Here is a 15,613-nt window from a genome sequence, read left to right as displayed (position 1 = left end):
TGTTTTTTTTATTATTATTATTTTTAAAGAAAAGAGAAAGAAAAGAAAAATTGGAATAATGGGAAATGACAATTCATATCTCCATTTTAGCAGTGTTTTAATGGCGTAGCATGACATTACGTGTAGGAAAAAGGCAAAAGAGAATGTGAGAGAGAGAGAGAAAAAAAAATAGCAACAATGATGATAATAATAACAATAATAATAATAATATATTTGTATATAAAAGAAGAGATTTGTATTGTAGTGGCGTTTCCTCTCATTTCTTTTCCCTCCACTTACTTTTTCCCTTTTTAATTCCCTTTTATCTGTTGTTATGGTTGTTTTTTCCCCCTTTTTTTTTGTTTTGATTGTTTTGATTGTGTTGGTAGTGATTTTTTTTTTTCGTAGACGTGAGAATGATGAGAGAAATCAATTGGATGTTAAGAAAAAGAAAAAAAAAAGAAAGAAAAATGAAGAAGAAGAAAAAAAAAATGAAGAAACAAGCAAAGGTGAAACTGTCAACTAAACAGCCGGAGAAGAGGAAGAACGTATTATTGTTATTATTGTTATTATTTATATTGTTGTTGTCATCGTTATGAGTAGGTTGGATTATTTGGATCAAAACTGGTGGTGAGAAAAAGGAGAATTTCAAACAAAAAGGAAGAAAAAGAAATGAAGAGAAGAGAATTGAAGAAAATCTGATAGTAGTGACAACATATCAGTCCTATGATGATAGAGTCGTCGTCAATGAATGGCATGCAAGTTTCCCTTTCCCTTCCTGTTTTTGTTTTGCCACTTTTCCCACTTTTTCGAGTTTTAGTTTTAGTTTTGTTTTTTGTTTTTGTTTTTTGTTTGTTTCCCCATCGGCTCTTCCTTCCTTCCTTCCTTCAGAAAAAGAAAAAGGAAAAGAAAAGAAAAGAAAAAGAGAAAAAAAAAGAAAATAATAAATTTTGGTACGTTTCTTGCGTATGGTTTATTATTGTTATTATTGTTATTATTTTCTTGAAGGAAGAAGGAAGAGGGAAACAAAGCAAAGAGAATTTCTCATACTTTTGACTTGGTTGTCAACACCAGAGTGTGTGTAAAGTCAAAGAAAGGAAAACGCATAAATAAATAAACAAATAAATAAATAAGTAGGTGAAAACAAAATAAAACGCACAAATACGCAAACGAACAAACACGTATGAAAAACCAAAAAAAAAAAAAGACGGCATTAAATGAACACACGAGAAGTGCCTCCGCCCTTTTATTTTATTTATTTATTTGTGTCTACCTCTCTGAGGTAAAGTAGAAGAAATTGTTCCCCACACATTGGCGATTGAAACAAAAAAAAAAAAGAAAAAAAGAAAATAAGAAAAGAGAAGAGATTAGTAATTTTTTTTTTTTAAAAAAAAGAAGAAGAGAATGAAAGAGGAGAGAAGAAGAAGGTTACTTTACTTTTTATCTATTTTATTTTGTTTTATTTTGTTTTGTTTTGTATTTATTTATATGTTTGTTTGTGCGTGTTTGTTTTGTTTTTGTTTTGCAAAAAAAAAAGAAAAGAAAAGAAAAGGAAATGTGGGTATAGGGCTAGAGAAAAAGGGGGCTTAGTCAAAAAGAGTACGTGAATGAATTGTGTTGTTGAACTGTTGTGTAAAATGGTTTAGTGCGTGAATGAATTGAGTGAATGGAAATGATTATAGTGATTTAGTAAATGAGTAATTTTTTTTTTTTTGTGGATGGATGAATTAGTGAGAATGGTTTAGTGGTGTGTGAATTAGTTAATATGCATGAGATAAATGAGAGAAAACAAACAAACAAACAAATAACAACAACAAAAAGGGGAAGAAATGAAAAAAAAAAAACAGCGGGTAATAGGCACCTGCATGATGAATAAATGGAGAATAAATGAAGGACATTAAAAGTACTCAAGGGGAACTGATGATGTCCTTTCATTTGAAAAAGAAAAAAAAAAAGGAAAGTAAAGAAAACGAAAAAAATTTGTTTTTCCACCCTTTTGTTTTTGTGTTTTTTTGTGTTTTTTACTGCTCTCAAAAAAAAAAAAAACACACACACACAAAAAAAAAGATCTCTTACTCCCTCTTTCTTTTTCCCCCCAGTTTTGGCTTTCACCGTACTTTTCCCTTGCTTTATCAAATCCCCCTGACACTTTCATACAGACTTTGCTACTTGATTATGTGGAGCCTTTATATGATGTTACCATGATGGGAAACGTTATATCAATGCACCACTAATCTCTCTCTATATATATACATACATATACATATACATATATATTTATATTTATATTTATATATACTTGCACATATTTATATTTATATATACTTGCATATATTTATTTATATACATTTACTTTTATATTTATATATACCTCTATATATTTACACGTGAAATATATGTATGCTTGTATGCGTGTTTCTGACTATATTCTCTTCTTTCTTTTTTCTTTTTTTTTTGTACCATCATTGTATGGTTACTGTGTCTGTTGTATTTGTTATTGTGTTGGTTTACAGGAGACAAAGCATATCATATCTTTTTTATTTTATATACAAATTGCTGCTGTCCATTTCTATTCCAATGTTTTCTATTCATTTCATTTCCTTTCGTTTTTTGTTTTGTTTTTGTATTATCGTTTGAATGACATTACGTCATGGAACTCGCTGCCGTTGCTTCTTCCACTCACACGTCCATAAAAACAACAGACAATAATAATAATAATAATAAAATTGAAGACTGAAAGAACCTAAAAAAAGAAAAAGGATTTTTTTTTTAAAAAAAATAAAAGAGAAACGAATAGATAAAAAAAAATGAAAAGATAAAAAAAAAAAAAGCAGTTCCACATTTTTCTTTTTTGTGTTTTTTGTGTTTGTTTGTTTGTTCCATGAAGTTTCATTACGGTGGCGTATACGTACGCAAAGACACTAATGCGAATTGCTTCTTTTTTTTTTTTAAAATAAATAAATAAATATATATATATATATTTCATAAAAGAAATTTAGCTCTGCTGCTGCTGCTGATTCTGCTGTTGTGTGTGTGTGTGTGTGTTTTTGTTTCTTTCACTTCACAGTAGAAATTCCACCACGCGCAGCGTTTTTTTTTTCTTTTTTAACAACAATAGAAATAAAAATAAAAATAAAAATAAATATAATATTATTGTCGTTATTTTTCATTGTCTTCTTTACTTTTCTTTCTTTTTCTTTTTCTTTATTTTTGTTTTCGTACTTTGGGGCAGGTGGGTGTTTCCCATTTCCTAACGTAAAGAACTGAAATTCGAAAAAAGATTTTAAAAGAAAAGAAAAGAAAGAAAGAAATAAGTTCATCTCTTATAATAAATAACTTAAAACTAACAATAAATAAATATAATGTAATATAATGTAATATAACGATGTCAAGAATGTAAAATAGAAAGTTTACCGAGGAGTAAAGGAAAACGAAAAAAAAAAAGAAAGAAAGAAAGAAAGAGAGAAGGAGATAAAAGAAAAGCAAAGTGTTAAGGTTTGAATACGATTGAACAATATAATTTTTTTTTACCCGCACGGGAGGGAGGAGGGAGAGAAAAAAAAAAAATAAAAAAAAATAAATAAAAAAGTGCAAGCACACACGCACATGTCGTATCCACCTTTGTATTATGTGCATTATTAATTTTTGTTTATTTATTTATAAATATTTATATGTAAATTTGTCACATTTGCATTTGGCACGTGTGTGATTATCGTAAATATATGCATGTCAAGTGTACGAATATATATATATATATATAATTCGTATATTTCATGTGTGTTTGTTTGTGTTTGTGTGTGTGGGGGTTTGATAAAAAGCAGAAATGGGAATCTTTTTTTTTCTTTTTTTTTTTTATCTTTTTTTTTTTCCCTCTCGTGTGTGTTTTGTTTCGTTTTGTTTTGTTTTTGCATTAGATCTTAACGGGGGTGTATGCCGTTGTGGGGAGATAAGGATGGATGTACGAATAGAAGAAATGTACTCACGTATGAAAAGAGAAAAGAAAAGAGAAAAAAAAGAAAAAAAAAGGGAACTGGTGGGAAAAGTTAAGGGAATTGATGAGATTGGGATAGCGAATGAATATGATGGTGTTGATGAATAAATTTGTGTTTGTGTTTTCTTTTCTTTTTTTTTTTCTTTTGAGATATACGTTTCGTGTGGTGTTTTGGATGCATGTGATGAATTTCTACACTTTGTCGAGTATCAAAAAAAAAAAAAAAAGAAAAAAAAAGAAAAGAAAGAAAAAAAAGAAAAGAGAGGATGAATATTTTGTTTCAAAATTATGAAATGAAACGAGAGGAAATGAAAGGCTAAAAAAAAAAAAAAGAAAAAAAGAAAAAAAAAAGTGAAAGTAGAATTAAATGACTCTTTACACAGGATGACGGGTAATCAAAGAGTGTTTTTTTTCTTTTTTTTTTTTGTTGTTGGAGGAGGGGGGAGGGGCAACTTGTCTTGTCTTGTCTTGTCTTTTTTTTTTCTTTTTCTTTTTTTTGTGCTGTTATTGTGTTGCATTGTCAATTCCCTCTATCCATTATAAATATATTATAAATAAATAAATAAATATATATATATATATATATGTTTACGGCTTTGCAAACTCACAAGATTGTATTTTCTTGTTCTTTTTTTTTCTTAAAAAAAAAAAAAGAGAAATATTTTGATTTTCCTCTCCCCTGCTTTCATCCGCCGTAATGCTGTTGCCATGACTCCTGAAGCTGAAACCGTAAAAAGAAAACTATGAGAAATCATTTATTATTTACTTGTTTATTTATTTATAAGTGAGGGAGGAAAAAGAATGAAATAAAAAAAAAAAAGGAAAAAACAAAAAAAAAAAGGCATCGACGGGATTTATCGGATGAATGGCAGAAATGACACGCGGTGATATCCGCGAAAGGTCATGATTATGATGTTAACAGCACTAGCAATAATAATAATCATAATAATAATCATAGGGGCGGTAACAGAAAGATGAGGGGAGATGACAAGTGCATTGTGTAATAAAAATGAAAATTAAATGATTTTTTCTTTTTTCTTTTTGTTAAATTGTCTCCTCCCCGCCCCCCTCCTCCTCCTCGTCTTTATATGCCACTTTTATTATTATTATTACTACTACTACTGTGTGTCTGTTTTTGTTTTTTTGTGTTTTTCATTATTCGCTCATTATTATTATTATTACCATCATCATTGTGATATTAATTATATGGTAACTATTCTTCACAGATAAACTCGGTGACACGGATGCTGCTATGAATTATGAGGGCAAATGAGAGGGAGGACAGAGAAAAGAAAAAGAAAAAAGGGACAAATACACACGGACCTAAGAATATATACACACATATATTTATATATTTATATATGCATGTTTGCATGAAATATTTGTTCAATTTTATTTGATTCGATTATTTACAAATCGCTATCAAATTTCTTTTCTTTTCTTTTTCTTTCCCCCTCCCTTTTCCCCTTCTTATTGTTGCTTTTATTATTATTATTATTATTATTATTATTATTATTATTGTTTTGTCAAGATTTCCGTTCAAGCAGCTCCCACAGAAGAGAGAAAAAATGACATGTACATTTGCATATATACGTGTGTGTATCTGTACATGTTTGTTTGTATCATTTGCTCATGAATAATTGTTTTTATTTTTATTTGTTACATGTACGCTCTTCTTTTTTTTTTTTCCTGCTTCTATTCTTCAATGAATATCTGTGTTCATGTCCGCGAATGTATTATTGTTCACGTACAAATATTTGTAAACTATGAAATCCTTGATTGTTTTTCTTTTTTTTTTGTTTCAAATAAGAAATTATATAGTTTTATATTATAACGCCAATAATTATATACGAACGTTTTTTTTTTCTCTCTTTTTTTCTCTTTTTTTTTTTAAATCCCTCCTTCTTTTGGGTGCACGCTCTTTGTTGTCTGTTATTATTATTATTATTTTTATATACTCGTATGAACGTTATGCAATATTTAAATATTTATTTATATCAACTGAAAGAAGTTTTTATGAGAGGTGAGAAATTTCCTCCGCTTCATTTGTTTCTTTTCTTTTTTTTTGTTTTATTTTGTTTTGTTTTGTTCGGTTATTATTGTACCATCATTGTTCTTTTTTTTTTCCTTTTTTTTTTTAAATATCATCGTTGTGCTGTCCATCGTCTTTTTTTTTTTTTGGTGTAGAGGAAAAATAACAATAATAAAAAAATAAAAAAATGAAATGTAAACCAGCAACACCCCCCCCCCCTTCGAAAAGGGGGGAAAAAAAAACAAAACGACAAACTTCGTAATTTCCTCCCCTTTCTTTTCTTTTCTTGTTTTTTTTCTTCAAATAATGATGACAAATACTGAAAGGGTATTTTATTATATCGTACTATTATTATTATTATTATTAATAATATTAATATTATACTTCTTATGTTTTTTCTTCTTTTTTCTTTTTAGAGTATGGGCGCCGGTGAGCTTCCGCGGCCACATGAAATTATAAATAAATATACATGCATTTTGGTTTATATATTATTTATGTTTATATTTATATATACTTTACTTATACACTTCAGTATCTCAATGGTATTCACTTTCTTTTTTGCTTCACGTTATTTCACTTCCTTTTCGTTTCTGCTATGATTATGATTATTGAAAAGAAAAAGAAAAAGAAAAAGAAAAGTAAAGAAAATGAACGAGTGAAACGGAAAAAAAAAAGAGAAAGGAATGAAGCAAAGGCGCGCGCTCCTGCTGTTGTTATAGTTATTATTATTATTATTATTATTATTATTGTTTTTTTTTCTTTCTTTCTCTGTTCCCGCTTCCTCCAAATTTTTTTTTTGTTTTGTGTGTGTGTGTGTGTGTTTGTGTTTTTTTTTTTTTCCACTCAAGCTGAAGAGGAAAGAGTTCAGGAAAAAGAAAAGAAAAAAAAAGGTAGAGAAAAAAAAAAAGAAAGACAAAATGACGATATTTAATGGAGAGGATTACACGGAGCAGTTGTAAGATATGAACAGGTTAAAATGAAAAAAAAAAGAAATATGCAAATAATAACAATGATAAAAAGAAATGTTTTTGATATCATTCTTAACAACATAAATTTGTTATTATTATATCATTGTTGGAAATAATGAGACTATTGAGTATAAATGTACTTATGAAGACGCAAATGTGTGAAGGAACTGAAAGGAAAATGAGAGAGCACACGTAACCGCCTGCCGTTGCGGATGCATCGAAACCGTCAATATTTTAGATAAATAAATAAATAAATAAATAAATGGCTGAGTGTCATGCAGTCATTACAATTATTTCAACTCTGTTGGAAGGAACTGCTGCCCAGTGAATTATGCCTTTTACATAAACACATACACACACACACATATATTTATATATATATATATATATATATACGTATGTTTAAACGTATATATACAAGCACACATTTTTTTCTTTTTTTTTTTTGCGTTTGAGGAGGTTCAAATGAAGGTGGAGAGAGAGAGAGGAAAAAAAAAAAAGAAACCTCACACGCGCAAAGTCACATACGGACAAGAGAAATGATGTAAGAGAGAAAATAAAAGAAAATACAAGAGAGAATGTTGCATGAATGAATGAATGAATGGAGGTGACGGGAGTAACAAACACTAAAAGAGAAAAATTAAAAGAAAAAAAAAAGAAACAAAAACACACAAAATTATACGAATATTTGGTTATATTTAAATTTATACATCTTTTTTTTTCTTTTTCCTCCCCCCTTCTGGAGCTTTGTTTTTCTTTTCTTTTTTTTTTTTCTCTTACGTGTGTTTATGTGTTTGAAAGGGAAATGAAAGGTTGAAATGACGGTGTTTGAAATGGGGATGAGCCGACGATGAGCCGACGATGATGAAATGAAGTGTAAAAGAAAAAAAAAAGAAAATACAAGAGAAGATGTTGAGATGAGGATTATTAACAATAATAATGGATTAAAAAAAAAAAAAGAAAGGTGCTGATGGCTCAAACAAAACAAAAAAAAAAGGAGCATTTTGTATGAGGTGACTCACTCACTCACACACTCACACACACATATGTCCTTTTCATCCTTTGTTAATTTTTTTCTGAGATCTCTTTCGCCGTGATTTTTTTTTTTTTCACATCTTTTGTATATATTTATATTTTTTAAATTGACGTTACCATCATTTGTTTGATGGCGGCGGGTACCTCTGCTTCGCGGTATCATTACGGTAATTTGAGGCACCTTTTATTTCCCTTTTATTTCCCTTTATTATTGTTATCATTGTTTATTCCGTCAAGCGGTTTCAATACTTTCATAATATTTATTTACTTTTTCCCCTTCAGTGTGTACCTCCCTCCATTCTGTGTGGCAAATATCTTCTCATTTATTTATTTCTCTCGTTGTGACATTGATTCATTTTTGTGTACCCTCTTTTTCTTTTTCTTTTTTTCTTTGTGAAGTTGCTTCGATTCTTTTTAATTTTGTTTTGTTTTGTTTTGAATACCTTTCAAACTTCTTTTTTTCTTTTTTTTTGTTTTTTTTGTTTTTTTTTCTGCCTCTTACAATTTATTGCTTACTTTTGCATGCTTGCATATCAGTTGTGAAGTTGTTTTCCCGTGAACTAATTTTTTTTCTTTTTTCTTTTTTTTCTTTTTTACCTTTACCTCACTTAAAAGAGGCAAAGGTAAAAAAAAAAAAGAAAAAAAAAGATAACGAAACAAAAACTACAGTTTCATCATTTTCTTATTATCGTGAGGCGTCCCTTTACTTTACAGTACTAAACGAAAATGACGGGACAAATTACCGCATTTTTTTTTGTTTTTTGTGAATGATAACTGATGAGTTTGGCCGTTTCCTGCACTGAGGGATAAGAAGACACACAAACATGCGCAAAGCAAAGCAAAAAAAAAAAGCAAAGCAAAAAAAAAAAATGTACGAAGAGGAGGATGATGATAACAAATGTGTTTGGTTCACTCCTTTGAGTCATTTTCTGCCTGAGGTATCTTTTTTTTTCCTTCTTTTTGTTTGATTGTTTTATTGCTTGGTCAAATTTTACATCTCCCCTGTTTTGTTGTTTCATTTTTTTTTTTAAAAATTTCCTTCTTCTTTTCCTCTGGTGCTTTAGCACCTTTTTTTTTTTTCTTCTCCCCCATCGCTAACAAGTATGTGCATTTGCGTTTGTGTTCCTTCCACTCAGTCTCTGCAATCAATTCATCTCTTTTTTTTTTTCTTCCCCCCATCTTCTTCTATATATAAATAAATAAATAAATATATATATATAATTATTATTATTATAATTATTTTTCTTTTAGTTATCTTTTCCCTCTCGTTATTACACACGTTTCCATTTCCAAAATGACCTCCTTCCTGCCATCGCAGGTCACAGCGCGGAATTCCAATGGTTTAGCGGGTGTTAAAAGTGATGCGGTTTCTTCTACCATGTCAACTCACTTTACACCATTTAACCATTCCAACACCAACACCAACGCCACCATACCGCAACCCGGCTGCTTATCCACGCAATGCGGCGGAACCGGAACTGTTAATAATGATGTGCAGGTGGTGACAGCTGCTAGCGGTTGCAATGCCACAAACAACCCTTTTGATATTTTCAGTAGTTATGTCGCATCCTCCGCTCCCAACAGTGTTGCCATTTCCAATAATGTGGTAAACAGTCACGTAGAGGCCTCGAAGGAGGATGTTTCCGTTTCTCGTTTATCCAACAATTCGGCAACGTTGGGGGCTACTGCCGACTTCAACCCCGCATTGCCAGGTTGTGTGGCTGAAATGCAAAAATTTATGTCTGACCGCTCGATCCGGCCTGAGGAGAAGGAAGCCGTTTCCATAATTGAATTTGCGTTGGGGCGTTACGCAGTGGCTCGGATGCAAGTTAAACAGCGGCTCGAAGAAGGTGAGGCCATACTTCGGCGTTGGGATGAGCTTCAAAAGGCTATTGAATGTGCTGCCGCTTCATTTCAGGCAACATCAGCTGCTTCCTTAACGGACAGCTTTTTATTTACATCTCCGCAGCAACCGCTGCAGCACATGGTGCCAAATGGTCCTGTCGGTTCAGTCAAGGGGCAGCGAGGCCGTTCGCGGGTGGACGTTGATTTAAGTGAATGCAAGGGAATTCTGTCGCATGTGGGAACATTTGCTCAGAGCTTCAAGAAACTTCGGGAGGAACAAGATCAAGTGTGCGCTGCTCTGGGGGATATTCAGACCAAATCTCCTTCTCATAATAATGGCCAGTCCCTCGGGTTCCCTTTTGTAGTACCACCCCAACGGGAGCAGTTGTCGCTTGGCGGGCATCCTGTTGATGACCTTCAGGTTACTGTTCATGTGTGTGGACTTCGGTTGCGGCAACAGTGGGAGGAGGTTGTGGGCGCCAGTTGTGGCGATTTATTGCGTGGACTAAAGGAAAATGTAACGGCAAACCGAGCATTGGTTGCTTTGCAAGGGTTGTGTAACGACGCACGGGAACGACTGAACGATATGAGAACTCGTATCGCCCGCCTCGGTTCCAACCGTGTAGAGGAAGCGGGACGCCTCGATGAGCGTTTGGCTGCTATGGACAGTTACGATCCCACGATGGAGGAATATGAAGCAAGGCGACGACAGATAGACACGGAATTATCCACCGTGAAGGGTTGGCTGGAGGCCATTGTTCAGGTTCAGGCTTCTGCAGACCAGCTTCACGAAACTCTCCGTTCCTGGTCTGCTGGCATCGATATCGGCACGGTATTATCACCACATCAACATCAACAACAGCAGGAGGGGCCGGCTTCTGCAAACGACAGGGCGTCGAGTTGCTGGGCGGTGTCCACCCCATCGGCAACGACGGCGGCAGCTTCAATTGCGGAATGCCGCCTGTCATCCATAAGGTCAAGTTGCCAAACTGGTGGTGCTCCCGACTGTCGTGCAACATATCCTCAAGTAAATGCTGCACCATCTCCAGTGATGCGTATGATTGGGACTACAGTTCTCCCTTTAACACGTTATGATAGCACTCGTGTTGGTGACGACACTACAACAGCAACAACAGCTTCTACCACTACTACTTTTGTTGCTGCTAATGGTGTAACGGGTGTTATGGCCAACCAAAATGTTTCGATGCCTCCGCAGCATGTTGAAAACATTTGCATCAGCGTCCCGACCAGCGGAAATGAGGGAAGTGCAGTCGTGTGCAGTGATAAGAAACTGCAATCATCTTCTGATATTCAAACTGTTAATGCGCCGAAGGAACTTGGCAACGGTGCTCTCGTTGTACAATTGAAGGATGAATGTGCTGCAGTTGCGGTGCGAGATGGAACTGTGGCGGATGCAGCTGTTGTTGTTGAAGCCAATAAAAGGAAGGTGCGTCCAAGTAATGAAACAAATAATGGGGAGGGAAATGCTGCCGGTTGCCGCGATGAGAATGACGATGATGTTGATGTTGATGATGATGATGACGCTGACAGTCGAACTTCATTATTTCATCCTAGCGCTTTCAGTGGTGGTGATCGTAAGAAGCGGCGTCGGCGTGAGCGGGAGCCCAAACGTAATGGTTGTATGAACACATTTGCTTCATTTTTCAGGGCGGTTATAAATCGTGCGACTGATGCAGGTGAGTCTGATGGAGGATCTCGCACTGATGGAGAGGAATATGAAGGCTCCGATGCGAGTGATGATGAAGATACTGAACAATTACATAAGAAAACAAGAGTGCGGCTGTGGTAGAGTGGGGGAAATGTATAGAGGAGATATGAGAACTCCTTCGTCACACAAATGTTCATAAACACACGTATATAAAAATATATATATATGTGTATGTGTGTGTGTGTGTGGGCGTATGTGAATGGGGGAAGCTGCATGTGCAATTGTTTTGCGTGTGAAAGTTCCCTTCCCTTTTTCCCTTTTTTTTTATATTTGCAATACCCAGTGGCTGCATGTATTTTCTTTTTTTTTTTTGTGTCTGTACGCATTTTGCATCCTTTTCTATGTTGTTTTCTCCTCCTGTTTTTTGTTTCCGTTTATTGCATGTGCATTTTTATGCATGAAATATATATATTTGGTGAGTAAGTTTGGCGTGATGCGAGGGGGAAGATTAACAAAAAAAAAAGGGGGATGAGGAAACGAAGAAGGAATTTTGATTTTTTTTTTCTTAAATAAAAAAAAAGGAGAAGAAAAAAACAAAAAGTGATTTAAAAGAGACAAAAACAAAAGTATATGAAGCATCAGAGCAGGTGCGTAAGTGAGTTCCCGTTTCTGGGGAGTAGCAATTAGTGAAATGACCAAACTGTGCGGAGTTATTTGATGGAAGCGGGGGAACGGAATCAACAAAAGGAAAAGAAAGGAAAAGGAGGATTATTGTGAAGAAATGAATAAATAAAAATTACATGTAAAGATGTAGCGTCAAGTATCTTGTGATCACCTTCCTTGTTTTTTTTTTTGGTTGGTTGATCTTCCACCCCGTAGTCTCTTTCTTTCTTTCCTTCCTTCTTTTTTTTCTTTTTGTGTATTCTTTGTAATTTTGTTGCGTATTATTTCCTTTCCTTTCCTTTCCTTTCCTTTTCCTCCTTTCTTCTTTTCGTTCCATCACCATTATTAGCATTACCATCATTACCATAATCGTTTCATTCCCGCTTGTATTTCGTTACCAACGTCTCTATCCCCTTCTTTCTCTCCCCCTTTATATATATATATTTATTATATATATATATTTATGTGTGTGTGTGTGTGTAAAACTTTTATGGTGGAAAAGTTTGTATTTGTCTAACAAAAATTGCAACATTGTATCAGTCTGTTTTATTATTAATATTATTAATGTTATTAATATTATTAATTCATTTCCTTCTATTACGTGTAGTGGTTATGAGGGTGTGAACTATCAATATCACCACTAACTGTAATATATGGCGGGAGGAGAATTATAAAAAAAAGGGTTTGGCGCGTAGACTCGAGTCCCGCAAGTGTTTAAACTCTTTAAGGTTTGCTTCATTTCACAAGAGGTCACTTACGTCCCTCTTGTGAAATGATGTTTCGACCTAAAAGGTGTGGAGGAGTAACTTCTTTTTTTCCTTTTTTTTTTCATTTATGTTGTGGGAAGACGCCATTGCTCTCATCGAATTCTCTTCATTATTCTTCATTATTCTTTTTTTTTTTTTAAAAAGAAAATTATTTTAGTGTCTCCACTTGAAAGGTTTGATGTTTTAGGTTCATTAATTAGTCGTGACATGAAGAGGCTCGAGGATTCTGTTTTTTCTTTTTTCTTTTTCGTTTTCTCTTTTTTCCTTTAGTGTATAGTTTTATGCATAAGATTGCTTCACCATTTTCTATAGTTGAGCGCATGAATCCCGCTTTGGCGTTATGGTAATGACATCATGAAGTGCGTTTTCCATGATAAAATATTTGCGTATGTGTGTTTGGACTCCCCCTCCCGTTGTTGTTGTTGTTGCTGTTTTTTATTTTTTTATTTTTTTTGCTTTTGCCTCAACCGCCTACTTTTGGTATTTTGTAATTCTCCACGTGTTTCGGTGACGTGTGTGATATCCTGAATCCGGATGTTGATTTTGTCTTTCAGCGTGTTTGCTACTACTTTTCTTTTCCGCATCTGTGCTCTTTCTTTTTTTTTTTCCCCCCTTATTTATTTACTTATTTACATATTTTTTTAAATTGCTACCACCGTCACTATTATTATTATTATTGTTATTATTAGTATTTGCGGTTAAGGGATATCACAAGATGAAGCGCAGGGTATTGCGTGCCCACGCCAATAAGCGGCGTTTGCGGATACTTAGTGCTGAACATGGGCTTTGCTTAGATAGTTATAATATACTTTGTGATGCCTCTTTTTTGCGTGCAGTTGGCCATGCTATCTGTAATAATAACTTTAGCATGGGAGGAGGAGGAGGAGGAGGGACTAGCAGCGGTATTAATAACAATATTAACAACAATAATAAAAATAATAATAATAATAATAATAAAAATGGGATTAGCGAAATGCATGAGCCGCCTGTGCGGACTCTAAAGGCACTTATGCATGAGACATTTGCAGCAGCCGCTTCCCAGACGACTCAAAGTGATTCCGAACCCGCTGAAAAGTCTAAGCAACAAAAAGGTATTAATCTCTCATTGTATTATTTACCCGAAACTGCAACAGCTCTGCGGCGTATGGTGCAGCGTGAGGAAAAAAATGATGTTGAGAAGGTAACGAATCGGGGTTCAAAGGGACACGGCAAAAATATTTCAAGCGCGTCACATGCCGGAGGAGGAATTAAGAAGTGCGGCCTCGGTGCCGTAGCTGAAGCTTTATTAAAGGGATTAATGTGTGTGGGATATCAGAATAGAGAAACAACTTCTACAGCTGAAGTTTCATCAGAATCGGGAGGCCGGAATGAAGGAAAGGCGGTGACACAATTCATAACTGAAGTGGCTTCAGGGAAACCACACGGCTACTCCGTGCATGGCGGTAAGAACGCTAATTTCTTTTTTGTGGCCACACAATCTCATGATGTGCGTCGACTACTTCCAGCGGATTCGGCTCTCATACGTCTGACGACAATGCCAACGGCGCTGTGGATAGAAAGGAACGGGGACTCCTTTAATTATGAAGGAAGCGGTAAGATGAATAACCGCAATGCCAATAGCAGTAATTATAACCATAATAAAAGTTATGGAAGTAGTGGGAGCGGTGATGTCCATAATGATTTCCACTGCGGTGGTGTGCGAGTTGGGGGCCATAAGGGCCTTTCAGAAGCAGACATCGCTTTTATGCGACATCTTTCCGCTAATCTTGTGCCTGGTGCCGAGCCTCCTCTGAAACGTGCCCGTGGGTTTGATAACATCAAATCAGTTACAGATGGGATTCCGCGTGTTGCAAAGGGAAAGTCGCAAAGAGACGCAGCAGTTACTAGTCGTAGTGGTGATAGTTCAGTTTCAGCATTTGTGAAACATTCCAGCAGGCGAAAGGCACGTGGTCCAAACCCGCTTTCCGTGAAGAAAAAGCGCAAACGTGAGGTTCTCCGCGTGGATGTTTCCGCTTCGCAGAGGAAGAAAGAGCGAAAAGAGTGAGGGATGTTTGTTTGAAGGAGGATCAACCGCAGGTGTGATATATATATATATATATATATATATATATATGTATGTGTGTGTGCGTATATCTCTCTGTCTGATTGAGTTTGTGTTTGTGTGCTTCTGTGTTTTGTCACTGTACATTCAACGATTCTGTTTTTTTTTTTTTAAAAGAAAAGACTTTTCAGAGAAGCGTTTGCTTACTTTTTTTTTTTTTCCGGTCAAGGGCACATACACACGTATATACGTGTAGATGCGAACGCCATTCCACATGTTTAATGGTTTCTTTTGTTGTTTTTTTCATCCGCATCTTCTGCTGCTTATTGTTTGATTAACATCCCCGTGTGCAACAGCTTTCGCTCACAACATCTCTGGCTTCCTTTTTATTTCTTGGATGGCGGGACGCAAGAATAAGGCGAGTGTGAGTATATACATATATACATAGATATACATTAAACACACAATCAAAAAAAAAAAAAATATATATATATATTTGAATAACTTCAGGTAAGATATACTTGTGTGTGCGCTTTTTTTCCCCCTCCTCTTAGTAGTGCTGTTGACTCTTCTTTCGGTTCTTCACGGCCACACGGCTGTGCAACTCAAAAGAAAAGAAAAAG

General features: G+C 34.5%; 6 protein-coding genes across 6 annotated transcripts; 4 read left to right on the top strand and 2 right to left on the bottom strand.

Moving 5' to 3' along the window:
• Nucleotides 1-6,471: 6,471 nt before the first annotated feature.
• TbgDal_I2200 (hypothetical protein) lies at nucleotides 6,472-6,933 on the top strand (the record flags this gene model as incomplete). The annotated part of the gene is made up of 1 exon (XM_011773195.1): nucleotides 6,472-6,933. One exon carries the CDS (start codon nucleotides 6,472-6,474, stop codon nucleotides 6,931-6,933), a length of 462 nt encoding a protein of 153 aa, XP_011771497.1.
• Nucleotides 6,934-7,646: 713 nt separating this feature from the next.
• TbgDal_I2190 (hypothetical protein, unlikely) lies at nucleotides 7,647-7,973 on the bottom strand (the record flags this gene model as incomplete). The annotated part of the gene is made up of 1 exon (XM_011773194.1): nucleotides 7,647-7,973. The coding sequence occupies one exon, from the start codon at nucleotides 7,971-7,973 to the stop codon at nucleotides 7,647-7,649; it is 327 nt and encodes a 108-aa protein (XP_011771496.1).
• Nucleotides 7,974-8,721: 748 nt separating this feature from the next.
• Nucleotides 8,722-9,024, bottom strand: TbgDal_I2180 (hypothetical protein, unlikely; the record flags this gene model as incomplete). Its single annotated transcript, XM_011773193.1, has 1 exon — nucleotides 8,722-9,024. The coding sequence occupies one exon, from the start codon at nucleotides 9,022-9,024 to the stop codon at nucleotides 8,722-8,724; it is 303 nt and encodes a 100-aa protein (XP_011771495.1).
• Nucleotides 9,025-9,299: 275 nt separating this feature from the next.
• On the top strand, nucleotides 9,300-11,660 carry TbgDal_I2170 (hypothetical protein, conserved; the record flags this gene model as incomplete). Its single annotated transcript, XM_011773192.1, has 1 exon — nucleotides 9,300-11,660. One exon carries the CDS (start codon nucleotides 9,300-9,302, stop codon nucleotides 11,658-11,660), a length of 2,361 nt encoding a protein of 786 aa, XP_011771494.1.
• Nucleotides 11,661-11,792: 132 nt separating this feature from the next.
• On the top strand, nucleotides 11,793-12,002 carry TbgDal_I2165 (hypothetical protein, unlikely; the record flags this gene model as incomplete). Its single annotated transcript, XM_011773191.1, has 1 exon — nucleotides 11,793-12,002. The coding sequence occupies one exon, from the start codon at nucleotides 11,793-11,795 to the stop codon at nucleotides 12,000-12,002; it is 210 nt and encodes a 69-aa protein (XP_011771493.1).
• A 1,662-nt stretch (nucleotides 12,003-13,664) lies between these two features.
• Nucleotides 13,665-14,993, top strand: TbgDal_I2160 (hypothetical protein, conserved; the record flags this gene model as incomplete). Its single annotated transcript, XM_011773190.1, has 1 exon — nucleotides 13,665-14,993. The coding sequence occupies one exon, from the start codon at nucleotides 13,665-13,667 to the stop codon at nucleotides 14,991-14,993; it is 1,329 nt and encodes a 442-aa protein (XP_011771492.1).
• Between the last annotated feature and the right edge of the window lie 620 nt (nucleotides 14,994-15,613).

The sequence above is a fragment of the Trypanosoma brucei genome, chromosome 1, assembly GCF_000210295.1.
Source record: "Trypanosoma brucei gambiense DAL972 chromosome 1, complete sequence".
NCBI classification, from domain to species: domain Eukaryota; phylum Euglenozoa; class Kinetoplastea; order Trypanosomatida; family Trypanosomatidae; genus Trypanosoma; species Trypanosoma brucei.
This window is presented reverse-complemented; position numbering and strand designations above follow the sequence as displayed.